A 27,660-nucleotide genomic window follows, 5' to 3' on the forward strand; every position below is an offset into this window, starting at 1 on the left:
CGGGCCCTTTCGTGAACTGTGCGGTGGTGCACACACATTCCTTCGCATTCGCGCTGTCTCCCCCACGGGAGCTGTGTCTTAGGAGGCCTGAAAGGAGGAGCTGTGCAGAGCAAGAGTCTGACTTCTGCGCCTTTGCACCACCATGCCAACTCTCTCTTACCCTCAGGGAAGGCAGCCCTGTTCCCAGAGCTGTAAGGAATGGGAGGGGGAGTAGGTCCCTTGCCTTCTTACCTCCACCAGATTCCTTCGGATGTCACCCAGCATGGAAAGGACATCTTGAGTGGGCACCACCCCTGGGGGAGACACCATCATCAGCACAGCCTTGGCCACTGGGGCACCCCCTGCTCCCTGGGACAGCCTCTGACCTGAGCTTCCAGAGGCTTGCTTCCCAGCTCCTGACCACACGCAGACCCCATGGTGTGTGTGCTCCCCCGCTCTCCTATGCTTGCTTTCCGCCGGCTGCCTCATTGCAAAGGGTTGAGTGAATGCCCGCCATGTGACAGCTGGGACACCAGGTGGTCACTCCCACAGCCCCACACTGCTGTGTTTTGAACATGCTCCCCCTCCGCAGCCCACCACTCAGTGTGCGATGCCCACTGTCTCCTCGATGCTGAAACCACACCTCTTCCCCTCCTGGTCCCGACGTTTACACCCTCCTCCTCTTCTCCAGAACTCCAGTTCAACTCCAGTTGAACCCTACACTAGGGGCCCACCCACTACCTCGTCCTGCTACCCTAGAGGTCCAAGGTCAAAGCCCTGTCTGCGCGCTTTCCTGCGGTTCTACAGACCTCCTGTGGCCCTCAGGAAACGGTGCTGGTTTAACGCTGCCTCCCTGGGCCCTCCCTTCCCTGTGCTGCCCCCGCTCACCCTGCTCGCCCACCAAGGTCATTAGAAGGTGCTGTTCCTTCTCGCTGGGCTTGCTCAGGGAGATGTGCCAGTCCCCGTGGCGGCCGCTGCCATGGCGGGGCAGCGCCTCCTCCACCAGGGCCAGAAGCTGCAGCCCGCGGTGCCGCCGGAACACCTCCTACAAGGACGGAAAGAAAGCCCCCAAGCCCAGTGAGGGAGAGGGCTCTACTGACCGCCTGCCTCCAGGTCTAGCCCCTGCTCCAACCTCCAACCTCCCAGGGGCCAGACACTGGGAAAGGCCACCCGGCTGTTCCAGAGGGGCTGCTCTTGGAGCTCTGGAGACCATCGAGGGACTCTGAGCTTGGCCTGTGGGCAGAACTCTGGCAACACCAAGACACACATCCACTGGGCATCCAGGGGCTCCTTCCTGCCTGGGCCTCACATGAGGAGGGTGTGGGGCCTGCCCTGGGATACTCACCACTGAGCTTAGGGACAGATACACTCGCAGGCACCAAGTCTGGGAAGTGGGTGTGTAGCGTGTGAAGGCCTACGGAAGTCTGCTGGTCGGGCCTGAGTACTCAAGTGTGCAGTGCAAGGGGTGAAGATACTGGGGGCGTGCAGCAGACCAAAGATGCACACCAACCCCGGAGGGGAGGTGGCGAGCAGTAGCACGCTCACCTCTTGCCCGTCAGCCCTGAGTTGGGGAGTCAGGAAAGCTATCTGAGTACTCATGGTGGCAATGGTGACCAGAGGAAGTAAAACAGGTATGGTTAAAACGGTAACTCCTGGAAGCAGGGCCGGGGCAGGAGGCAGGATATAAGCAGATTTTGTTCTCATCTGACACTCTCTTGTACTGTTTAGATTTTCCTGACCTTGTGTATATATGATCACGTAATTTAAAAAACCAAGAACAAGAGGCAGGTACCGGCCAGGGACTCAGGGGGTGGCAGAAACCCAGGCAGGCCACCAACTTAGCCCCATCAGGGAAGAGAACCTCCACTGGCTCTGTGGCTGCTCCCACCCCCAGGCTCCTCTCCAGCAGCCTTCTCCCTTCTGTAACCAGGAAATCACTGACCCCTGTTCCTGGCCTCCAGATCTTCTAGCAATGCACCTGTCCCAGCTGTTGAGCTTTCTCTCGAGTTCCCTGCCTTAGAGCTTTGAGCCAGGGCTGCCTGCAAGGCCCTGGGATCTCATCAGACCATGTGGGGTCCTGACATTCCTATCTCCTTTCTGGTAGAGCCCAAGCTGGCGAGGCTTCCTAGTCACCATCCCAGCCTAAAGGCCACCAAGGGGACTCAAGTTCCTTGTTACTATGGCAAGGGCTAGGTGCAAGCTCGAGCCTTGGCACTCACTGGCTGGACAGAAAGCCAACTCGCTTTGAATCTAGGAAAAAGCTGGTACCTGGAGATAGCCACGTGCAGCTAGGAAAGCCCTGTTCCCGAAATAGTTCTTACCGTCTTCGTGTGCACGTGTGTGCATGTGCGCGTGTGGGGGCGGGGTACACAGCTGCCTCTGCCTGAGCAGCAGCCTCCCTGCTTACAAGAGAAACACGCTCCTGCCACAGGCAATACTTCCCCCCATGCCACAGGCCTATGATCCCCCATGTGTGCAGACCCCACATCTTCTGGGTCAAGATGTCTGCCTGGCTTAAGCCCATAGACCCACAATGTCCATTCTGGCAGCGTCTGATGACTATGTATTTCACACCATTTATTCTGTAGATAGGAACTGAGTGTCAGTGGCCTGGGGAGAAAGCCCTGAACTTGGAATCAGATAAATCTGGGTTCAAATCCCAGTTCTGCCATTCATCATCTCTGTGACCTTTAGCACAATAACTGCATCTCTCTGAGCCTCAGTTTCCCCCTCTGAAAATGTGGGCTTTGGTCCTAACACTGTGCACTTAATGTGAGGATTAAAAGAGAAGTACTTATTCAGTCATAGGTGCCAGACAACTGGATATCCCAGTATAAAAGAAAAAAACACACACTACAATCAATTCCAGATGATCGCCGGATCTAAAGCTTTTAGACGTAAGCATAGAAAGCTGTCTTCAGGGGCACCTGGGTGGTGCACTCGGATGAGTGTCCAACTCTTGGCTTCTACTCAGGTCGTGATCTCAGGGTCGTGAGATCCAGCCCCACATTGGGCTCCATGCTCAGCACAGAGTCTGCTTGAGTTTCTCTTTCCCTCTCCCTCTGCCTCTCTCCCCTGTGTGTGCTCTGTCTCTCTCTCTCTTTCTCTGTCTTTCTCTAAAATAAATAAATCCTTAAAGGAAAAAAAAAAGAAAGCTATCTTCATGAACTCCAAGTAGGCAGATTTCCAAAATGGACCCGAAAACACTAACCAAGAAGGAAAAAAGTGGTAAGCTGGACTATTTTATGATCAATTTTTTAAAAATTGAGAACTTCCATTCATCAGAAGGTACCATTAAAAGAGGAAAAAGGCAACCGACAGAGTAGCAGCAGATATTTATGAGATATATGCGGACACGCACACATGCACATACACGGAACAGATGTCTCATATCCAGGATATAGAAATAATTCATAGAAATCAATAAAAAAGTCAAGATAACCCAATCAGATCCAATCAGTCAAAACATATACAAAAAGGTGCTCAACTTCATGAATCATCAGGAAAATGCACACTAAAACCGCAAAGTGATACCACCACACCGTACACCTTGAAAACCAGTTAAAATGAAAAAGACTATGGGAAGGGTTGACAGAAACACGGGGAAACCAGACACATCACGCACTGCTGGAGGCAGGAGAACTTGGTACGAACACTCTGGAACCTGTCAGACAGCATCCGTTCAAGGTGAATAGATGCAGAGACCGTGCCCCCGCAATGCCACCCATGAGAATGGTGTCCATATGCCCACCAACATGTGTGTCCAAGAACATCCACGGTAGCATATGCCCATAGCCTGAAGCGGGGAACTACTCAGAGGCCCAGCAACATGAGAACAGACACAGACTGGAACACCAGACAGAAGCACCGTGGACAAACTTCACCACATGCAGCCATCGAGATGAATCTCAAAAACAGAACGTTGGGGGCAAACAGCCAGACACTAAGTGCTACCTGCTGAGTGACTCTTTGTATAAAGTTCAGAAGTGCGCAAAATCAATGTATGGGGTTGCAAATTGGTTTCCCTTGAGGGAACGGTGTTTGGAAATGAGAATGAGAAAGGCTTTTGGCGGTGCTGGTCATATTCTGTGTCTTGATGTGGGGGCTGATGACGTAGGTGTGGTCCTTTCGTGCTGATCCATCAAGCTGCACACTTATGATCTGCACGCTTTTCTAGACGTATCCTGTAAGTCATTAGAACTTTTCTTAAGCTCAGTGCTATCTTCCCTGCTGACTCCTGGGTGGATGGTACTTCTCTCACATCACACCGGTTCTCCCACAGTCAGCGCTCCAGCTCTCCTGCTACTGTCTGAGCACCCATTTCCATGCCCTGAAGTTACGTGCAACTCCTCCAAGTGTCTGGTATGGTCCTTATGGCAAACGGGAAGGGACACATGACCCAGCCCATCATTTTGACTTGTGGCAACAGAGCAGATAGAGCGAAAGTCCTGCTCTTCCACCTTGCTGCAAACACAGAGAAACGCTGGGGCGGGGGGGAATATAGGCAGAAACAGAGAGAACTCAAAACCAGAAGAGCGAGTAGGTGCTAAAGCTGCAGCAATTCAGGGGGGTCCAGAGCCCAGAAATGGAACCCAGGAGCTGGAGACTTGACTAAGCGCTTACACGCTCTTGGCCCACGTGAGATGAAGAACTAGAGCAGAGCACCAGGGTGGAGCCTGAAGCCCCAAAAAGCAGCCCGTCGGTGAAATGGGGACTCGCAAACATTCCTGTTCACCTGGAGGGGCTGTAACGGGCTCTGCCATCTCCCCAGGTCCATGGGTAGGAGAAAAAGCTATCCAAGATCACTTAAAAACCCAGGCTTGTGCTCCACGTGGGTTTGGAGTCCAAATGTGCCATCTCTTGTGTTATAAAAATCCAAGCCAAGAAATTAAGAGGAAAGCTGACCCAGGACTCCTGGAACTCCCAAAGTTTCCCCGAAAACACTCTGTTGGAACTGTTTTACAGCCCGGGGTTGAAGAGGAGATCACAGTAATGAATAATGACCCATACGAGGGAACAAGGTACAAAGCCACAAACAGGAGAACTGACACCCCAGGATGTCGTGTTACTAAAACAAAAGGAAAGAGATCATTAAATCAATATACTTAAAATGATTCAGAAAAGGAAGGAATAGAAACCATAATGAAAGAATGTAACAAAATGAAGAACAAAGGGAGGGATTTGGAACCAAGGAGAAATTCTAAAAATATAAAATAGTTACATATATTAAAGATTCAATGGATGGATCAAACAGAAGATTAGACACTGCTGAAGAGAGTTATTAATTTGGAAGATAAAGCTGGGAAATCACTCAGAATGCATCAGAGAGATTGATTGATTGATATTTTGGAGAGAGAGAGAGAAAGCGTTGAGCAGGGGAAGGGGCAGAGGGAGAGGGAGAGAGAGAATCCTCAACCAGACTCCTTGCTGAGTGCAGAACCTCATGTGGGGCTCAATCCCAGGACTCCGAAGAGCCGAAACCAAGCATTGGATGCTCAACCGACTGAGCTGGGCCGGGCGGCCCTTGTCGGAAAAATTTTTAAAAAAGAAAGCATAAAAGTGTTAAGAGAGGGGCGCCTGGGTGGCACAGTCGTTAAGCGTCTGCCTTCGGCTCAGGGCGTGATCCCGGTGTTCTGGGATTGAGCCCCACGTCAGGCTCCTCTGCTGGGAGCCTGCTTCTTCCTCTCCCACTCCCCCTGCTTGTCTCTCTCTCGCTGGCTGTCTCTGTGTCAAATAAATAAATAAAATCTTTAAAAAAAATGTTAAGAGACATCATAGATAGAAAAATAAGGCCCAATATACTTCTAATGAGAATGAGAGAGAAACGGGAAATTGGTAATGTCTAACAAACTGCATATGCAATCCCACTTCTAGGAATTCACTCTGAAGATACATCTTACAGCACAAAAATACATGCTCACAAGGTTATTTGATGCAGCCCTGTAAGGAACTGCAGAATACCAGAAACCACCCAAATGCCCACATAAAGGAAATTCAATGAATAATCTATAATACATACACATGATGGGGTGTCATTCAGTTGTAAAAATAAAATGATTGAGAATAATGTCCATGAATTAACATAAAGTGACTTCCAGCATATATTGTTAAGCGAGAAAAACAAAATACAAAAGAATAACATTATGGACTGAGTTGTGTCCCCCCAATAATCCATATGTTGAAGTCTAACCCCCAGTACCTCAGACTGTAACTGTATTTGGAAACAGGGTCTTTCAAGAGATGATTAAGTTAAAATGAGGTCATGAGGGTGGCCCTATCCAATCTGATGGTGTCCTTACAAGAGGAAGAGATTAAGGACACAGTCACATACAGAGGGACAATGATGTGAAAACACAGAAACCCAGGAGAGCGGCTCCAGGAGAAACCAACCCTCCTGACACCTTGATCTTCAAAACAGTGAGGGAATAAATTTATGTGTTTAAGCCACCCAGTGTGGCACTTTGTTATGACAGCCCTAGCAAACTAATAAAAATATAAATAGTATGCTACCTTTCTTGCAAGAAAGAATGGAAGAAATCATACATCCATCTGCTTATTTCTATAAAAAGAAACCCAGGAAGGATAACCAGAAACTAATGAGATTAGTTACCTAGACAGAGTGGATGGGAATGGAGGGCAAGAGGTGATGGGGGAGAGCGGTGTTTCTCTAAGCATACATTTTTGTGTCATTTAGATGTTTAGAACCACGTTAATGTTTTACATGCTCAAAAATACAACTAAATCCACAAGGATAAGGGGGAAAAAATCCCAAACTGAATACAAACAGAAACAAATAAACCTAACTATATCTCAAATGTGTCTCAACTTACTCTCAGATGGTTTGGAAAAATGCTAAGAGCTGGTGAATCTGGCTGAAAGATACACAGGATTTCTTTGTATCAGTCTTCTGAAATTATATCAAAATAAAAAGCTACAAAAAAAAACCATGAGAAAATTAAAGACATTCTTTACACTAATAAGGGCTGATACAGATATATCCTTGCAGAAAGAGCTGCTAAAGGGTATATTTCAGGAAGAAGGCAATTAAATTCACAAGAAAGGAATGGGGATGTGAAAAGGCGTGTAAGCAAAGAAACCAATATACTGATAAAGCAAAATAAGCACTGACCATTAATAATAATGACTAACGCTCAACATCACTAATCATCAGAGAAATGAAAATTAAACCCATAATAAGATTCCGCCTCATACCCCTTAGGATGGCCACTGTTCAAAAAAACAGAAAACAGGGGCACCTGGGTGGCTCAGTTGGTTAAGCATCTGCCTTCGGCTCAGGTCACAGTCCCAGGGTCCAGGGATCAAGCCCGTCAGGCTCCCTGCTCAGCGGGGAGCCTGCTTCTCCCTCCCCCCCACCCTTGCCCATACTCTCTCTCTCTCAAATAAATAAAACCTTTAAAAAACAAAACAAAACACACACACACACCCCAAAAAATAGAAAACAAGTGTTGGTGAGGATGTGGAGAAATTGGAACCTTTGTCCACTGCTGGTAGGAATGTGAAATGCTGTAGTCACTGTGGAAAGCAGTACAGAGATTTCTTAAAAATTCAAAAATAGAGTACTATATGATCCAGCAACTCTACTTCTGGGTGTATATACCCAAAATAATTGAAACGGGGTCTCAAAGAGGTATCAGTAGGCTCACATTTATAGCAGCATTATTGACAATAGCCAAGATGGGGAAGCTACCGGAATATCCATTGACGGACAAACAGATACACAAAATGTGGTCTATACATACCACGGGATATTATTCAGAGTTAAAAAAAGGAGGAAATTCTGACACACACTACAACATGGATGGACCTTGGGAACATTCTACTAAATGAAATAAGGCAGTCACAGAAGAACAAATACTGTATGATTCCACTGATAAGACATACTTAGAGTAGCCAAATTCCTAGAGACAGAGAGTAGGATGGTGGTTGTCAGGGGTCTGGCAGAGTGATTAATGGGGACAGAATGTATTTTTGCAAGATGAAAAGTTCTGGAAATCTGTTTTATAACAATGTTAACATACTTAACACCACTATAGTACCTTAAACATGGTTAAGATGATCAATTTTTGTTAGTTTTTTAGCATGATAAAAAAAAATCCATCATAAAAAAATAATGACTAATGAAGCGGAAATCAAATAGTAAATGAGAAAAACTAACAAGACAAAAACAGGGAAAGCAGAATGAAAGCATTTTTATATATGTGTGTGTTGTTTGGAAAGAGGACAGACATTATCTTTAGACTTTATCGTTCAAATACGCACACACAAAATCTAAGGGTCTCAAGGACTCATACTATGGTCTTTAAGTACCATTTCCCAATAAAAGAAATGAGGGCTTGGAGAAATGTTGATTCCATGTCTGGGGGAGGGAAAGTACAAGATAAGCCCAGAACATCTTATTACTCCAGAAAGCGAGGAAAATATCAAACACTAATAGGCTGGTCAAAAAGACTTAGAAGCCAATTCAAAGAGGCTCTCACTGGCCAGAGATGGGGCATGTAAGCATCAATAGGAATAAATAATCACTGTAACAGATTAAAATGTATCAATCATGTTTAAAAAAACCACTTGTTTATTATTTATAATGGGAAAAAAAAAACAACCTCCTGGGTCACTTTGAATTAAACACAAGCACGTACTTTCACTTTTCCCTAAACCCACTAAACGAGAGTAAAGAATTTTTTCAAGGTCTAAAACTACAAAGACAAAAACAAAACAAAATGGAAGAGGAAACAAGAGCAAAAAAGTCTGGGGACTGGAGGCATATGGATGAGTTAGGATTTCCTGATCCAGCAAGCCCCAAAGAACTGAATCCTAAGCCAGAATGGGACAAGCTGAGAAGCAATCACACTTACACTGTTAAACTCCCAACTAAAACGCTCTCGAATAAGCAGCACTGGTTACCTTTGGAAGGGAGGATGAAAATGGTTCTAAAAATAGGAAAACTGTTTGAAAGGCTGTTTAAGAAGCAGCTGGATCCCTAATTCCTCTCCCTAGCACTGCAGAGCAGACAAATATCCCTGCCCCCTGACAGAAGACTGGAAATTGATTCGGCAAAGAGGGTAAAATAGAGGCCCTCTGACCCAGAGGACACGGGGCACAACTGTGGGAGGCGGCTCACACTCAAAGAGGGAGTAAATGAATTTATCCGTGCATGCCTGCACTAACACCGAGGCGCCCAGCCCTCTCCCCACCCTGGCTTCCAGAACACTGGCAACTAGCCCTTTATGCTCCCAGTAGGACAAACGTTCCTTTTTCAAAGAATCTAGTCACCCAAGAGGAAGGACCTAAAAATGTTGACATTAAAAACTGTCAAATGGCCCAGCCAGTCCACCCTCCTGAGAAGCCACAGTTAACAAACCCCACTCCAAGCTCAAAGCTTCAACCAGCTTTTTGATGGCCCTCCTTAAATAACTCTGAACCAACCCACCAGACATCTGAGGAGCAAAGTCATGTGCGAAAACTAAGGCCAAAACTAACAAATAAGGAAAGCAACTTTTAAAAGACTGTTTCAGTATCCTCCAGGAGATAAGACATCACACGTGAACAAAACTATTCCTTGAAGTTAAGTACGGCAAGGAATAAAGAGCCCTTAGGAAATTAAACGTAGGAAGGCAGTTCTCTTTTAGACGTGGGTGGGGGCTGGCTCCTCCTCTGGGTTAGGTTAAGCCCCTCCCTGTGCCCAGCGCACTCCCTCTGCCCACACTCGGAGGCCCCCCGCCCCCCCGCCTTCCCTGGGGTCCCAGCCTAGCTCGGCACTCACACAGTCTATGTTCTCCGTCATGTTCAGAATGATGTAGTTCTTCCCGGCCAGATTGCTCCAGTCTTTGCAGATCACCTGGACAGTGAAACAAAAAGAAGGGCGACAGTTACAAAGGCACAAGGAAAGGCATCCAAAGAAAGCACAGATGGAAACCCTTTGAGAAGCCGGAAGGGGAAGGCCTGGTGCAGGTTCGTGACAGCTAGGTGGGAGCTGACAGCCTCTGCAGGGTGCAATGCCCCGGCTCCAGCCCCAGGCTTACAACCCAGATGTCTCCAGGGACCACAAAAAGAAATGTCTTCAGTGAGAGGAGGGGCCTGACGGGACTTGCCCCAGCTACAGGCCTTCAGTGGCCACCCTGCAGGGGTTTCATGTTCCATAGGCCAAACGAAAACAGGCCTGCAGGCCAGATGCACAGGCTGGCAACCTGGGGCTCCCTTTCCTACTGTCCCTTCCCAGGTGTGAGCACTGGCCTGGGCGTGTGTAAGAAGGAGAGCAGAGGGTGACTGCACGTACAGGGGTGGGTATGGAGATGGGGGTGGGGGGCACAGGTCAGGCAGTGGGAAGGCCTTGGGCAGCAGCAGTAGCACTGAACAAGGCCAGGCTAGAGAAACCAAGCTCTTCCAAGAGCTTTGCGTGTAAGTGTGGTGAGAACAGCCATGCAGGGCTATGAGGCGTGCATCCCAAAAGTTCTTCTGGGGTTCTCCATGCTATACAGGGGCCTCCCACCTCATCCTGGCAGACCCTCCCATCTCCACTGTGCAGCCAGGGGATGACCAGGCCTCTTAGAGAAAGGTGCAGCCAGGTGGCCTTCATGTGCCCTCATTTTACCTGAGTAGAATCCCAGGGTATTCTGGACTGGGCTTCAGCGGCCTGTCCTTCCTGGGGCTGCTGGCTGAGGTCTTCTTGCCCCAAGGTAGCAGAGGAAGGTGTCAGTTCCACACCTCGGGGGGCCAGGGGGAAAGAGGTTGAAGCTCCAGGGTAAAGGGGGTCTTCATCTGGGCTCTCAGCCCCACTGGGAGCTTCTGTTTGAGGGAATGAAGCCAAGGATGGCAGCTCCCCTTGCTTGCCAGCCAGCCCTGCTGCGCCCACAGTGGCCTCCTCGCTTGCCTCTTGAGGGGCCTCAAACTCTACCCCATGCCCTGCGGCTGGCAGCATTGTGCCCCCTGCCTCCTGGCTGATGAAGTCCTGAGCCCCCAGGGTCACTGTACTTGGGGTGACTGCAGGCGGTGACAGGCTGGGCTCCATGCTGCTCCCCACCTCCACATCTGAGGAGGCCTGGTCCCCAGATTCTTCATGCCTGTGTTTGGCAGCCCCTGGCATCTGGCTGCTGCTGGTGGGAGAAAAGCTGTGGACCTGAGTTTGGGCTTCTTCTTGGGATCCGTTCACAGGCAGCAGCTCCTCTTCTTCCTCTTCCTCCTCCTTCTCCCTCTCCTCCTCCTCCTCTTCCTCCTCTTCCTCCTCCTCCTCTCCAGGAGCCATATGCCAGGGTGGCTCCACCAGGTTCATCTTGGGCAAGGGGGAGGGAAGACTTGGCACCTCTTGACCCTGGCTGGTGTCTTCTATTGGACCCGCCTTCTCAGTCAAGTCTGGAAAGACGTAGTCTAAGGACAGAGATAGAAAACTCATTCGCTAGTTTCATCATCATCACTGATTTGTTCAATATTTGCTGAGCAGATGATACAAAGCAACCATGAGACCCACAGGGGGACAGTGGTGAGTCGGACTACTAGTCCTTTTGGAAAGGAGTGGGAAATAAAGCTGGATGGTGGGGGTGTGGGGGGCAGACTGTGGGGGAGACGTGGGCCAGGCTTGTCCTTATTTCCTTCATGATGATAAAAATGACACAAATCTGCCACTAAAATTCTATGAATACAGGAATGTATAAAGTAGAAAAAAGTATGTATGATTGCACCCCTCAGAGATAGCCCTTGTTAACAGTCCATGACAAGAAGTTAACATCTTCTCTATCGTACTTATAATGCATTTGTGTTTCCTCATCTGGGGATTTCGCCAAGAAGACCCCAGACCCCGTTAGAAAAGGTTCCCTTTATCTCTTTCCCAGTGGGTTGTAATGGGAGGCCTCTTGGAAAAACCCTTGAATGAGGTCTGAGAACCCTCTGATCACAGGGACAGACGAGACACAGAGATCATGACCATTGTTCCTAGACTGTGCTTTTTTGCTAAGATTTAGGCTCTGGCTGGGAAATAAAAAAAGATGTCGGAAGAGCTCAATAGAGTCCACTGGCTGAGCCCAGAGCCTTCCAGAATGGACAAGGTCACTGTTGGCGGTGACAGGGGGAGTTTTGTCCTCCCTGTCATTCCTGAGAATCTTATCTGGAAGTGTAGAACTTAGGAGGCCTCCTAGACAACAGGACTTGTTCTGGCTTTTAGTGAAGGCTAGGCCTCTTCAGGGTAACCACATAGCAAGGTCATGGGCCGGTTCTGTTGGAGATTTATTTAAAACACCAGAAGCTATTTCTAGGTAGCAACTTTGATCGGCTGCCATTTTATTGCAAAATAAATATCAAAGACTGTTTTAAAATACTCTTTAGACATGAGAGAGGCAGTTTAAGGTGGTGAACTGGGCCTCCTCCCTTAAAATTTCTATCAAGTGATAGACTGGCTTTTTAACTGTCAAATTAAAGTTTTAAAGGTTTAGATAAATTTCTGGGAATGTGGAAAGCAGATGAGATTACAGGAAAAAACAACCGCTCAGCCGAGACAAACAGCAGGAAAGACAGTGGAGAAGGGAGGCTCTCTTCCCAACAGAACTAAGGAGAAAGAACAACTATGGGAGGACCAGGGAGCAAGGAGCAGAGCATAGAACATTCACGGAATGGAAGATAATTTTTAAATTCCACTTAGAATCTCAGAGAGACCCAAAGATACTGCATCCCAAAAATAAGAACAGGCTAATAAGAGACTCAAGTAATCTCTAAAAATGTGTAAAAGTTCATGGAAACTGAAATTAAATTGTCAAAATATAAAAATTCAATAAAACGGCTGGAAGAAAAAAAAGTCAAGGAAAAACCTCCAGAACAAAAAGAAAAGGATAAGAGAGAAAAGTTAAAAAATACAGATGACCAGTGCAAGAGGTCTAACATCTAACTAACATGATTTCAAAAAAGATAAGAACCCTTAAAATGGAGAGAATAAAGAACCAAACAAGAAGAAAATTTCCCACACCCAGCAGTGGGAATCTTCACATTGAAAGGGTACATAATTGAGGTAAATGATAAAAGACTCACACCTAGCCTCATTCTCATGATATTTCAGAATTCTGAGGAGCAAGATAAGATCCTAAAAGCTCTCAGAGAAAGAACAGGTTAACCTATAAAGCAATAATAAAGAGATAATCACATTATCTCCAAGCTTCTAATTCATAACACTAGATGGCAGGAAGGAAATTGAAAATGCATTCAGGATTCTGAGGGAAGTGTACTTTGAACCTGGTATTTTATACCCAACTAACCTATCATTCAAGTATGATTACAAAATACAGACATTTTCTTTTTTTTTTTTTAAGATTTTATTTATTTATTTGACAGAGACAGCCAGCGAGAGAGGGAACACAGCAGGGCGGAGTGGGAGAGGAAGAAGCAGGCTCCCAGCGGAGGAGCCTGATGCGGGGCTCGATCCCAGAACGCCGGGATCACGCCCTGAGCCGAAGGCAGACGCTTAACGACTGCGCCACCCAGGTGCCCCAAATACAGACATTTTCATATATGCAAAGACTTAAAGGTTTTTTAATCTACGGATTCTGAGAGAAGTACTTAAGGAAGTTCTCCAAGAAATCCAAAGAAGACATGGAATCAAGAAACACGAGAGGAAGTCATGAAAATAAATCTCTGGAGGGAAGCTGTGCCATGGGTCTAGAGAACAAGCATTCAAATTAGAACACAGATCCATATGGCTAAGAATTATTACAAAAAGAAAAATTGACTCCCTATAAGGAAAAGTACAATTTTTAGAAGCTGAATGATCTTAGTGATCATTGAAAGCCCACTATAATATTTAAATGAATAATTAAAATATTCTACCCAATCCATTTTTGTAAAGCATACTCTTTTTGGGTAGAAGTGACTGGTAACTTAACATCTTCCACTCCTCATTCTCTGCACACCCTCTGTAGGGAAGCTTATCTATTCCCCACGGAAAGCAGACAGTCATGGTGTTCAGGGGAGAGTTATGCTTGTGGAACAGAGACCACAGAATCCTGTGGACTTGCCTCTAATACTGAGCCATCTAGTATCACCTTTATAAATATGAAAGAATGATCAAGATTCACAGGGCAGGGGAAGCTAGGCTCATGAAGTAGCATGAAGGAGAGAAAGCAAAGCAACCCGCCTCTGAGAGAAGAGTTAATCTAGTAAACAAAGAGAACTTAGAAACACTTCTTATTAACACCTCCAAAGAGACTTGAGGAAATTACACTCATAAAACAAGTATATAAAAGAATAAAAATATTTTACTTCAATAGAAGTAAGCACTTTTTAATAGATCTGTTTAAAACTGAAATACAATGCATAAAATCATAATTGAAATGGGTTGGATGGCCACTTGACAGGAAGATGACGTAATAGTATGTCCCACGGATGCTGGGGAAATGAACACACACAATCCCTTACAATCAGGAGATTTTATGGTTAGAAGATTGTCCTGACAGCAATGTGCAAGAATTTGATGAAAGAGGGGCTGAATGAAAGCAGAGAAAAGAGTTCGGGTCTTGCTGCAATGTTCCAGGAGAGATAAACACAGGTGATGACATTGGGAATGAGAGAACAGGTTCAGTAGATGACCCCAACGTATTTGATACCCTGTGTGCACTGGCTGACTAACAGGAAGAAGGGGGCACTCTGGCTGAGTGTGGGGGAAGCCATGCCCATAGCAGAAATGGTCAAGTCTAGAGACAAAGTGGATGGGAAACCTGAACTAGCAAATAGGTTCAGTAAAGCCTTAGAATGTGCCAGGAATGTGGGGGATGGTGGTGCACTCCAGCAGAATCCCACTGAGGTAGGGGAGTTCCCAAGAGGGCAAGCTGACTCAACAATCCCTCCACTCAATGTGATGCTGACTTTCCAAAAGTTGAGCTGATCCCTCCAGAGACGGCCTGCCTCCCAACAGAATTCCCCCAACTAAGCTAGACAATAACAGGGGTCATGCTGTGCGTGACGTGATCTGCAGCCTTCGAAGACTTAGCCACCAACTTACTTGTCTAAGCGATGGTCAGTCCCGGGGTTTCTCTGGGCTTCCGTTTTTCATAGTACAAATGGGTGCTGGTATATATGAATTCTAAGGTTCTTTCTCGCACTGATACTCTGTGCTTTGGAGATGGTTCTGATGAATGTTATCTCACACACCAATGGCATTAAAAACAACTCCTCTAATGTCCTAAATAAGAATAATACAGGATTTACAAGACCACAAACTCTGATTGCGGAGCAAGGTGACTTTCTTCATCCCGATGTTCCTAGCACCTAACACAGTGCCTGCCTGGCCCAGTGCAGAAAAGAGAGCAAGGTGTGTTTGGTGAACGCTTGACTGCCACTTTCTGCTTCCTGAACCCAGGACCTGTCCCTTTAGGGAGAGGAAAGAGCCTCCAATGGCATGAACTTCTCCTTTAGGCTCCCTACTGTGATCACTCCCAGATAGCCAGCCCCCGACTCATCATTTCTGCACTCCTTTTTCAGTGAGTTCATAGATTCCAAAGACTTTATCTATTGCCTCTCTGCTAAAGACTCCCAAATTTACATCTCCCACCAAGCCTTCGCCCTATCCAGCCCCCTCAACTCCAGAGACTTGATGAATCACTACACGCCACACTCTGGGGCTCGGACTCAGCAGGACTTTTTCCTAGTTTTTTTTTTTTTAACCACCTCTCAGCATCCAAAGTTATTTCTTCTTCTCTTACTGTGTGATATCGGTTCCACTGCTGATCAGCAGTGTGGCCTTGGACATGCACTTGAGCTCCATGTGTCTCCTTTTCCTTATCTGTAAAATAACAACAGTTCCTAGCACCCAGGGCTGTGGTCAGGATGCACTGAGATAAAACCTGGACACAGCCCACACCACACAGCAAATGCCTGATAGATTTTAAGTATTCCTCTACCTCCTCCTCCTTCTTATTACCATTATATTTTTATACTGTAAAATCACAATAGGAACAATGGCACCATTTTGGAAGTGGGCTCCACAGGCTGAGGTGCAGGATAAGACCCCCAGTGATAAACAAGTCAAAGCAAACCCAGAGAAGAGGACAGGGCAGGAAAGGATCCATGCTTTCCCGACAAGCCTAGATATGATGCGAGTATCAGAAAGGTCTCTTACACAGAAACAAGACTTTCACGGGAGACCCAGTGGGGACACAAACTATGAACCAGAGGTGTGGTGGGAAGTGGAACGCAAGCAGCTGGGGGACAGACCCAGGTGGGATGAAAACGGGGAGGCCAGAAGACAGGGAGTGGGACTGGATCCAAACATGAATGTAGACTGACAAGTAAAGAAACCACATTCAGTCCAAGAGTAGAATCGTGGTCTGATGAACTGAGAAAGATACAACAGCACTTCTGTGATATTCCTGCCAAAAATGTAGAACCTGAAACTAATCATGGGGAAACACTAGACAAAACTGAGGGGCAGTCTACAAAATAACTAGCTTATCTCCTTCAAAAATGTTAAGGTCACGAAAGACAAAGAAAGACTGAAGGATTTTCCAGAATAAAAGTGACAAAGCATGACAACAAACACAGTACAAGATCTTGGACTGGAAAGTGAACTGTAAAAAATAATTCTGTTTTCTTTCACTACAGTGGACACGTTTGAATAGTTTGTCATCATATAATAATATTGTATCCATGTCAATTTCCTGATGGTCATTGTACTGTGATTCTGTAAGAGAATGTCTCTGTTCTTAAGAAATATACACTGAAGTATGCAGCATAAGTAAAAGGACACTGTGTCTGCAACCTACTATCCAATGGTTTAGAAAAAAAATTGTATGTCTCTAAGTATTTTACGATTTGGTAAAATGTTAACACTGGGGGAATCTGAGTGAAGGGTGTGTGGGGATTGTTCTTGCAAATCTTCTGTAAATTTGAAATTGTTTTTTAAATAAGGATTTACAAAGAGAGAGAGAGAGGAAGAGAGAGCACACGCATCACTTTAAGTACTGGCTAGTGAACATGTGAGGGCCACCAGAAGAGAAGTGAAACATGCAGGGGACAGGGCAGGCCATCCTCAACTAGGAGCTTCCAAAGGCTGCAAGAGGAAGGAACACGGTTGCTCTGAGAGGTGAAAAGTCTTGGTGGACGGGGAAGAACGTGCTTTTCCCACTCAGGTGTCTAAGGAAAGAAGACCGGGCTTCCAGAGACTTGTGACACTGGCCTAGGAGAAGAAGCTGGAGCAATCATTTTGGAGGAGGGATAAGGGAGTGAATTGGCAATGGAGGAAGAGAAGAAAAGCAGGGGGGTGTAAAAGGAGAGGGATGCAGGAGAGGATGGCACCACAGTGGGCAAGGCACGCTGGGCCCACCAAGGCAGGTGGCTGTCCCAGCCCCTGGTTCTCCCAAGTGCAGTGACAGCGCTATGTCCTGATCCCCGTCCGCTGCAGTCACCAACAGCTGTGACTCCACATGGGGAGAGCCTGTCCTGCTTAGTGCCTAGGCTTTGCTTCCTATCCCATCTACTTCAGCATCTGGAGTCAGGACGGAGGGGTCCCACAAACCCCGAAACCTGTCTGGGTTGAAGGCGTACCAGCAGAGCACCCCCCACACATCCCATACCTGGACACAAGTGCGAACAAGCAGAGATGTCCCGGAGACACGTTCAAGACAGCAGGAAAGCTGGTCAAAGCCTGTCCCCTGCAGCCAGGAGGGTAGCAACAGCTGGGACATGGAAGACAGGTGAAAGGTCCCCCACAGCTCAGACCCTCCAGAGGGGGCTCCAGCTTGGCCTCAAAGCATGAAAGGTCAGAGAGTGGCTACGCTGCAAGGACACTCAGGACACAGGGAGCTCAGTCTCGCTGTCGGTGAGACAGCAGCTGGCCTGGGACCTGGGCTAAGCTCTACCCCCCGCCAGTCCGTCCGCAGTTTCCCTCCCTGAACACAGGGCGCCAGCTCCGAGAAGCCGCAGTGGCCCCTGGTGGCTTTCATTGGAGACTACATCTTCCCCAGAGCCTGAGGGAAACCAGGCCTCCAAAGCACACAGCCTTCCTTTCACAGACGAGGAAAAGAAAAGCTCACAGAGGGGCGGACACTTGCTCTAAATCGTGAAACTACACTTAACCGAAGGCGGTAAAGTTGTAAAGCTCAGGCTTGGGCGTGGTTAAAGCCAGTCTTTCAAGATGCACCTGCTTAGTTCGGCCCACGCCCAGACTTGGCTTCAGACGCCCGGAGGAGCCTACGGGCAGCCGGAGCGGCACGACCTCCCCGTCCATCTGCACTGTGGGCCATGGCCCATTTCCAGGAAGCTGGGCTTCAATCACCAGACTAGTTGACGGGTGAGGACTCAAGGCTCAGCTTCAAGGTTCTGCAGCCGGGGGCTAGAATGCTGGCTGACCAGCCTCTAGGTCCGCCTACCACCTGTCGTCTGGGACCTTGAGGCCGAGGTGAAATGACATAATGCATTCAGATCACCTCACCCAGAAGGCACGCTCCTCGCCCTGAGGCCATCTCTTCAGAAAGTCGCGCTGCTGCTCACAGGCCGCATGCCCCAGCTCCCTGCAGGCGAATCTGCAGGCCGGTGCTCCTGTAGTGGGACTCCAAGGACCCAGGGGTCCTAGCTCAAGAAGGGACCTGGGAGGTCATCTGGAGCAGGAGATGGTTAAGTCTAGGTCAGATAGGCTGCCACCCTCTTCAAGAATATGGCTCCGAGAGGCATTTCTCTGTGGCGGGTTTTTTCTCTCCCCAAATTCCTTAAACCCAACTGCCGAGGTTCCTTTACAACTTAAGCCCATTTCTGTTTTATCTGCTTCAGTGAGGAACTTCTGGGGAGATTCTCCCTCGGGATAAAAACCTACGTATTTTCTCAGTTGCTCCAATTTAGCCTCCTTTGCCTGGGGCTCAACAACTGGGATTATCCCTCATTCTCCACCCCCTCCCCGTCATTCTTCATCTCTTGTGGAAACTACATTTGCCACGTTTTAAGAGTGGTTACAAAATCTGCGGAGTAGGTATACAATAACAATTTGCTGAGTGAATTGCTGAAAAGCGAACAAGATTCACACGTTAGAAGCCAGTTGATAGGAGCTGGAAAGTAAGGCTTCTCAACTCCGGCAGCACGGTCTGAATTTAACACAGCACTCACGCTGCACTGTCCCCGCTGGACATGATCTGGCGGCTCACAGGCAGCAGGAGGCCGCTCTGATGGAAGCTCCACACCTCTGGACAGGCTGGATTCTCCAAGCCTCTTCTTTTTCTTTTAATCTCACTCTGGGGCCTGGCTTTTGTTCCCTAAATAGACGGTGTTGCATTTTTTCTCTCCTATGTTTCATCGGTTTTGTAAGTCTCTTTCGCCAGCCTATCAAGGTCACGGTGGACTTCGTTTCTGCCCTCCAGGGTAGCCATAATCTCATGGATGACCCTTGGCATCTGCTGAAATATTAATGAACTGACTCCCCTGTTTAAGACATGAAATTAAGACAGGCACCAAGCCAGTGGCCTTGAAAGATCACTTTGAATGTCCCTTTCGCTTAATGTCAAATCACTGAAAATTGCCCCCTGGGTGCAACACTCAAGCCAGTTATTCAACCAAGTGTTAATACAAAAATACTCATGAAATTCACAACAGACTTGTATAAAACAGAGGTGCAAGGGGAGAAGCGTTCAGCATAATTAAAAATGACTTTTTAATGGTCGACCTCAGTAGTCATCAAAGAAATGTAAATTAAACAAGATGATACAGTTTGGGGGCTGCCAACTTGACGGTATACATATATATTTAAAGGTAATACTGAGGGGCGCCTGAGTGGCTCAGTCGTTAAGCGTCTGCCTTCGGCTCAGGGCGTGATCACGGAGTTCTGGGATCGAGCCCCACATCAGGCTCCTCCGCTGGGAGACTGCTTCTTCCTCTCCCACTCCCCCTGCTTGTGTTCCCTCTCTCGCTGGCTGTCTCTCTCTCTCTCTCTGTCAAATAAATAAATAAAATCTTAAAAAAAAAAAATAGAATTGGGATGGCTTTTAAAAAAAAAATAAAATAAAAAAAAATAAAGGTAATACTGAGTATTAGAGGAGTGCAGGAAATCTGCTACTGACAGGAATGGAGATCAGGCCACATTGGGGGGGGGTTACTATGAATGAAAAGCTTTAAAAACGAACATTCTGAACCTGTCGTTTCACTCCTATAAATGCACCCTCAGAAAACAATGAGGATGCTGTTAATGATTCAGTTTCAAGGATTCCCATCATGGCACAGCTCACAGAACAAAAGACTGAAGGCCATCCAGCGCTCAGGCAGCAGGGCACTGACTGAAGGGGCAGTAGCCTGGCCAGGCTTAGGAGACTACTCCCGCCTTAAAACTGAGGGCAGACAGCTCTGTTAAGCTGGCTTGGAAAGATGCTGGTAAGTGAAACAGCAGGACCTGTGCACTGTAATTCCATTTTTTATAAAAGCATATTTTATGTATTTCCCACATGGGAAAAATTTCCAGAAAGATATATGCCAAAATGTTAACATTCACCAATTCTGGCTGATGGGATTAGGAGTGATTTTTTTCTTTCTTCTTTTCTGCACTTTTGAATTTTCACATAATGATACTTATTACTAGTGTAAAACAAAAGTACAGGGATTTTTTTCTTGTTGGCATCTAGATGCAAGTGCTTCTGTCAGCTGGCCTTCTTAGCAAACAAGCCTGATGTGTGTGCAGTGACCTAGAAGGTCCAATCATTCAACAGCAGGTACAATATCCACGTAAAGGAACCATTTCCAGGTCCCAGCAGACTGGCTTTGATGATCTGCTTTCTACAAAATTCATCACAGGCAATAGTAATTCAAGTGGTCTAATGAATGATGTCACATGGAGGGGTAGCAGATCTTATAGTAGAAATCTCAAATCTGAGATTTCGCTCTGCCACTCGTCAGCTGTGTAATTTAGTGCCACGTTTAAACCTCTCTGAGCCTATAAAAGAGTGATCCTAACGATGCCTGCTTCTACGGACTCCACTGGTTGCTGTGAGGTTAAAAAAAATGATGTGAAAACAATTTATATAATAATATAATCACTCATGAATGTTCTTTTATGCCCATCATTTGGCATGTACTCCCCTCCTCTTGGTCCAGGAGTGTGGGGCACTACCCCCTGGCTTCCAACGGTGTTCGAGAGCCAGTCTGGACCAGAGAACCCAGTCCCTCTGGCTTCAGAATTGGGTCGTAGGTGGGCTCATGACCCAGGGCAGACAAACGAGCCTCCATCCTGAGACTTTTCCAGAAGTGCTGGGAGGTAGAGTTCTCTCTCTGCTGGGGCTGAGTGAGAGGAGATGACACTGGAGTGACTGGGGGCTCTCTGAGCCACCATACAGGGACAACATGCCTGAGAACAAAGCCAGCCAGGGAAGGAGAGGCATGATGGAGCGAGGCAGGTGCTGATGTCCCACTTCAACATCTGAATCCCACCTGCCTAGGTTCTGCAGTTACTGAGCCAATCAACACCCCCCTTTTCACACAGGCCTGTGAGCCTGTTTGAGTTGAGTTTCTAGAACGTGCCAAACCCAAAGAGTTATTGCTTTTCTTGTAGAACACTAATTAGCTTGTTCACTAGGAAAATTAAAATTGCATGCAGAGAACTTTATTAAGGATATTGAAGAATGAGAGGGTGGAGGGTGACAGGAGAGAGCCTTGGGATGAGCGGGTAACCCGGGAAACTGTTCTTAATCATTAACAATCTTGCCTGAATTACTTGATCAGGTCTTAAGTTGGCTTGATGCTACCTGATGGAGGGGCAATCTACATTCTAGTTCTTTCTCCTTACTTTGCTGAGACCACTCTTTTCACCTGAAATGTCAGAAAACCATAGTATTTTAAAGCTGGAGAAGGCTTCAATCTATCATTCCTTGCAAAGGAGAGACTGAAGCCAAGATTAGACAAAGAACCCACCAAGGTCACACCTCTCATCAGCAGCCAAGCAGAAAGACGAGTGGCTGTTTTTGCCGTGGGGCCTCAGGATCATTGCTGTAGGAGGAGAAAGAAGGCTCCAGCTCCGACTCTTCTAGGCTCCACAAACTAGCAATGAGATGTATACCAAAATACTCGTGACAACAAAACGCACTGGCTTCCTCTCTAACACATACCATCTCTGTGCTCCCACAGCAGGCTGCGAGGCCCAGGCACTCAGGAGCCACTGATTCCAGACTCAGCTCTGCCGTACACAAGCTGTGCAGCCTTGGGCAAAGCTCTTACCCTCTCTGGGCCTGGGTTTCAGCATCTGTGAAGCAGTGACAACTCCTGCCTGTGGACCCTACAGAGTGGTTATGAAGTCCAAATGAGCTAATCAAAGAGAAAATTCTGGAAAAAATGGTGATATTTGCTGTGTAAAATATAAGACATTCCTGTTAGTCTCTAGTAAAATCACTGAGCTAAGAGGCAAACTGATAGAAGAGCCAAGGCTATGGAGTCTGAGAACTCGGGTTTGAGTCCTGGTTCCTAGAAGCTGTGTCTTCTGAGCTACGTGCTGCAGGGTGATGACAAGTCTGTCAGGCAGTTGGGATGGAGAAGAGCACTCCAGGCAGACAGAACAAGAGGAAGGGCACCAGAGGCTCAGGGAACAGGCCTGAAAAGATGCTGATTCTCGATCCAGCTCTGTCACATACCCAGTGTGACCTTGTTAAGGCACTTAGCTTCCCTGTGCATCAGTCCCACATCTGCCAAGCGGGAGATAATAGGCTAATGCAACGTTGTACCCGGGAGAAGGGAAGGAGATGAGGCCAAGGGGAGGCTGGGCCAGAACATCTGGAGCATTTTCTGCAGTACTAGGATGTTTTGCTTTTATCCTGTGGGTACTGTGCTTCCACAAATTGCTTTGGGGGTGTGCGGAGCAGAGACTGACCCGAGGAAAGGCAAGGGCCCAGTGGGAAGGTGAGCGACGAGGGAGCCTGGCAAGAGCAGCCCTCCTTCCTCCACCTCCTCCAGCGCCCTTGCCCATTCTTCGTGCAGGACACCTGAGTTCCCATCTCGCAGTTGTTCAGGGTGCATAGCAGAGATGAGGAGACAGACCACACTGTAGGGCCGGCACAAGGAGAAGAATGGATGCGAAGTGCCTGTGACAGAACATATATTCAATGAATGGCAGCTGTTTTCACTATTAGGAGACCCAGAGAGGCTAATGGGAGAAGAAGAGAGAGGAAAAGAGGGGAAGGAAAGGAGACGCAGAGAAAATTTGAGTTCATTAAAGGGCCAACCCACTGTGATCCTGAGGAAGGTCCTAGGCTCAGCGCTGTGGCTTTCTCGGCCGAGGCCCTCGGAATGACTGCTTGTCTCAGCCTAGGATCTCCAGAGTCTACACAAGAAGAAAAGCCCAGAGAAAGACCCAAGTACATCTAATTGTCTAGTGCTTCTTTTCCATGATGAGGGAATAAATTTATTAGCCTCTGCTGCTGCGGTAAAAGGCTAGCTTTATGGAGGAAATGAACTAAATCCCTATCTTATACCACATACCACAGTAAAATACTGCTAGAATAAAGAGTTGAATGTAAAAATTTAAGGTGAAAATAAAGGATATACAGATGCATATATCTCAGGAAGGGAAGGGATTTTCTAAGCATAAAGCAAAGAAAAACACATAAAAACAATTCAAACATTTCAAAAGAAAGACTGTCCAAGTTTGTAAAAAAAATAATGTTATGTCAAAAATTATTATAATAAGAAAAGTAACTGATAAACTGGAAAAGTGTTTTCTATCTACATCAGAGAATGTATCCTTTTTATATAAGGATTGGTACAGTGGTAAAAAATTAAAGCCTCAATAGAAAAAAATGGAAAAGTAATGATAGGTAATACAGAGTATTACGATGCACCAAGCACTGTGCTGAGTGCATAATATGAATTATTGCATTTAAACCTCACAACCTATGATACTATTTCCTAGATGGGAAAACCTGACGCTCAGGTTACTCCTTGCCAAAAATCACATCGCCGTTAAGTGTCGGTGCTGAAACTTGGGAACCTGCCCGATGCCAGAGCCCGCTCTTCGTTATACCATGCCTCAAGTCGGAAAGGGCTGTAAGTGGTCAGAATATGTCTACACACACACACACACACACACACACACACGTATGAACATTCACTAGCAATCAAAGGCCATTACAATTTACCTATCAAGTTGACCAAGATTTCTAAATGACAAAATGCAGTGGTGGGAAGGGTCCAACAACCTGGCATTCATTCTACCTCTGGCGGGTATGCAAACTGGAAAGGCCTTTCTAGAGGCTGACTGAAAATATTTAACAAAAGCCTGTGGAAAGATTCCTATCCTTTGTGCCAGACAAGCTCCATCCCCTCCAGATCCTCTCTCTATCCTTCTCCACCCTGTCCTCTGCGCCGGGAGATGGACCCCGAGAGTTACCGTCCCTGCTGGCCATGTCCCTGCTTCCCAGCCAGACTCCTCAGAAGAGGCAGGGGAAGAGACAATGACAGGGTTCCTGGTAGAAGATGGAAGGAGATAGGGTCAGGTATTTCCTCCCCTGGTTTCTCCCCTGCTGGGTCATTGCTCTTGCCAGGATCACTTGCTTTCCACCACTCTCTGTCCCTCCTGGTTCCTTTCATCCATCCCTTTGTCTGTCCCTTTGGGTGTAGGGCCACTCAGTGCTCTGCTGCCACGGGCCCTGGATTCCTCTGTGGTTGGCCTATCCCCTGCTCATACCTTTCTAAGTTCCTAGTTCTATAAATACACCCTCCCTGGGTTATCTCAGCGTGGTCATGTCTTCTTTTTCCAGGTGGGATGCTGAATGATACATCTTTACACTTAGCAATTTTATTCTAGAAATTAATCACGAGGAAACAATCAGAGAAGTGCAAAAATATATAATGATAGTTTTAGCAGCATTAAAACTGGAAACAAGCTATATACTCAACAACAGTAGGGAGCTGGTTTTATACATATGAGCCACGTGATGAAATACCATGTAGTCATTAAAAATCAGGTTTAAAAAGAATATTTAATGATGTGGAAATACATTTATTAAATGTTTTAAGTGAAAACAGTATGATTCCAATCTGGCACATAAAAGTGACTACAAGGATGTATCCCAAACTATTAATAGTAATTATCTTTTAGTTGTGAGATTATGGGTGACTTTTGTTTCCTTCTTTGCATTTTTCGTATTTTCTACAATTTCCAGATATTACTTTCATAATTAGAGGACATAAACCCAAAATATTATATACCCTAAAGAGAAAAAATTCGAACTGCATTCTGTAACAGCCCACCCCCATGTGCATGGGCAGGCACAGACACAATGTAGCAGTCTAGCATGGGCACGGCCGGGGCCACTTCTGCATCCAGCCCCTAACTGCATGCATTCCAGCGTGGCCCAGGCCTCAGGTGGCTGGCCCCCACAGGTCCATCAACCATACTCTGGACACCCACAAACCATCTCGGGGGCGGGACTGAGAGAAGGGCGGGGCCTTGAATGCGGGATCAGAGAGACCTCAGGAGGGGCCCAGGAACCTTAGACAGGGACAATATAGCACAGCAGGGAAGACAAATGAACCCCCAGACCTTGGGAAGCCTCAGCCTGGATCATGGCTGAGCACACGAGCGGCTGTATGAACTTAGGCATGATTTTAACCACTCTGAGTAGCAGTTTTTGCATGTTTACGTGGGGACGAAGTTTCGCTCCCAGGCTGTCACGTTATGTGAAGTTATATGAGCACAGAACATGGGCTCCCTAAACAGCAGCAAATGATAAAGAGAAAAGAGCGTCCAGGACCAGTAAGACACTGGGGGTCCCAGAGACTCGGCTCTGGTATATAGGCGGGCAGCACACAGTAAAAGCTGGCAGGGAGAAACGAGAGATGTGATTTGAGCAAGGAAATGGTCCTCTGGCATTTTGCCTAGCCAGCTGCACTCCCAGCTGCAATGAGCACCTTACTCTTAGGTGAGAAGAGCTACCTGCAGTGGGTCCCAGGTCCAGACTGGAATCATTCAGCTCCTCCTCTTCCCAGAAGTACTGTGGTGGCTGCAGAATGCGCGACTCTTCGCTCTCTTCACTGGGAAAACCCGAGCCTGGGGCTCCCAGGCCAGCTCCCAGTCCCATGGCCTCACTGGGCTCCTCGGAGTCCAGCGGCTCCAGGCCCGTGGGTGGCAGGAGGTCCAGCAAGGAGGTGGAGGTGAGGCCCTCTGGGCCAGGCTCATCAGACCCAGCTGCACACGTGCCCAGGGACGCTCCTGCGCAGACACGAAAGCCAGATGGTTAGGAGAGGCTGGCAAGGCCACACTTGGCACAGGGTGAAGACGCGTCTCCAGCAGCAAAAAACCCAGGGGTGCTTGGGGGGAGACACTCCTGACACCCCGGGGCTACTGGGCGATTCTGAGGTGCTGTTCTCACTCCACAAAGGCCAAGCTGGTTAGCCCTCCCTGTGGCAGATGCAAAGGGGGGACAAGGGTGGTGGGCAGGAGAGAGTGAGGTTAATGTGGCTCAGCACCTGCTGGGCATCTGTTCACTCAGAAACGGCCGCCAACGCCCGTCTTTGCTACAACTGAGGTGGGTGCTCGGTGTACAAATGCAGTGAAGAACGAGTCCCTGCTCTGAAGGACCTTGCGTGCACTGTTCCCCAGGCTTCTGTCCTACGCTGAATGTTTTCCAAAACTGCATTAAGAACGAGATTTGTGGGGCGCCTGGGTGGCAGAGCGGTTAAGCGTCTGACTTCGGCTCAGGGCGTGATCCTGGCGTTATGGGATCGAGCCCCGCGTCAGGCTCCTCTGCTGTGAGCCTGCTTCTTCCTCTCCCACTCCCCCTGCTTGTGTTCCCTCTCTCGCTGGCTGTCTCTATCTCTGTCTTATGAATAAAAAATCTTTAAAAAAAAAAAAAAAGAACGAGATTTGTATTTCAGCAGTCGGATCTCCTGAACGGTCCTTAAAGACGATGTGAGATTGCAGGTCAGACTCATCCAGCGTTGGTAAGGACATATTTGTTTAGCATCTTGGATCCCTCTCTAACTTATAAAAAAAAATGAACAAAACCCAATAAACTAAAGGGCATGTTTTTTCCATCTCTCTCACCTCCATTCACTAAGAGGAAGACAGCCCTATTGGCCTGTTTACTTACTAGCTTAATCACACAGATATCACTAACTTGTTCTATGTGTTCTGCAAAGCTGCTTAAAACCTCTGGATCTATCTCCACATCCAAAAAACTAGAAAGGTGGTTGAAGTGACCTCCAAATTTTCTTTTCCAAGACTGACGTTCAATGATGCAGTAAAGAGTGCCATCCTGCTCTCCTCCCATTGTGCACCATGCCCTGGCCTGAATCGTTCATGGAAAATTTTCACGATGTTTATAATAAAAAATGAGAGCTAGCATTATTGGTGCTGTGTGCTAAATGCTCTGCAAGCGTTATCTGAATGCGAATCTTTACAACCACCTTATGAAGTCATAGTAAGCCCTACGCTCGGCAGCCAGAGTGTGGTGGACACTGCACGCTATGTATGAATACACGAATACAGCACCTGCTCGTAAGGAAAGCCTTCCCAGTGAAAGAGGCTTAACGCAGTTAAAAGGTGTGTGGATGAGGGTAAACAGGTCTTGAAATCAAATATGGGAGGATGTTCTAGTAAAGAGGGCTTGGGCCAGGGAAGCAGGCTTGCGTTCTGGCTTCCATGGGTGAGCCACTCTGGGTAAGCTACTTTTCCACCAGGGTCCCCAGTTTCCTCATCTGTAAAGCAAAAGTTCCACAGCCCTCAGGGAGGCAGGG

General features: G+C 47.2%; 1 protein-coding gene across 1 annotated transcript in view; it reads right to left on the reverse strand.

Moving 5' to 3' along the window:
• Window positions 1–27,194, reverse strand: part of PODXL2 (podocalyxin like 2) — a 30,379-nt gene extending 3,185 nt beyond the window's left edge. Inside the window, exons 1-6 of the mRNA XM_002917645.3 lie at window positions 27,152–27,194; window positions 25,859–26,134; window positions 10,589–11,361; window positions 9,761–9,835; window positions 868–1,024; window positions 232–293 (exon numbers count right to left, since the gene is read on the reverse strand). Of these exons, the coding sequence (XP_002917691.2) occupies window positions 232–293; window positions 868–1,024; window positions 9,761–9,835; window positions 10,589–11,361; window positions 25,859–26,134; window positions 27,152–27,194 (1,386 nt within the window). The remainder of the gene's footprint in view (window positions 1–231; window positions 294–867; window positions 1,025–9,760; window positions 9,836–10,588; window positions 11,362–25,858; window positions 26,135–27,151) is intronic.
• Between the last annotated feature and the right edge of the window lie 466 nt (window positions 27,195–27,660).

The sequence above is a fragment of the Ailuropoda melanoleuca genome, chromosome 4 (genome assembly GCF_002007445.2).
Source record: "Ailuropoda melanoleuca isolate Jingjing chromosome 4, ASM200744v2, whole genome shotgun sequence".
Classification (NCBI taxonomy): domain Eukaryota; kingdom Metazoa; phylum Chordata; class Mammalia; order Carnivora; family Ursidae; genus Ailuropoda; species Ailuropoda melanoleuca.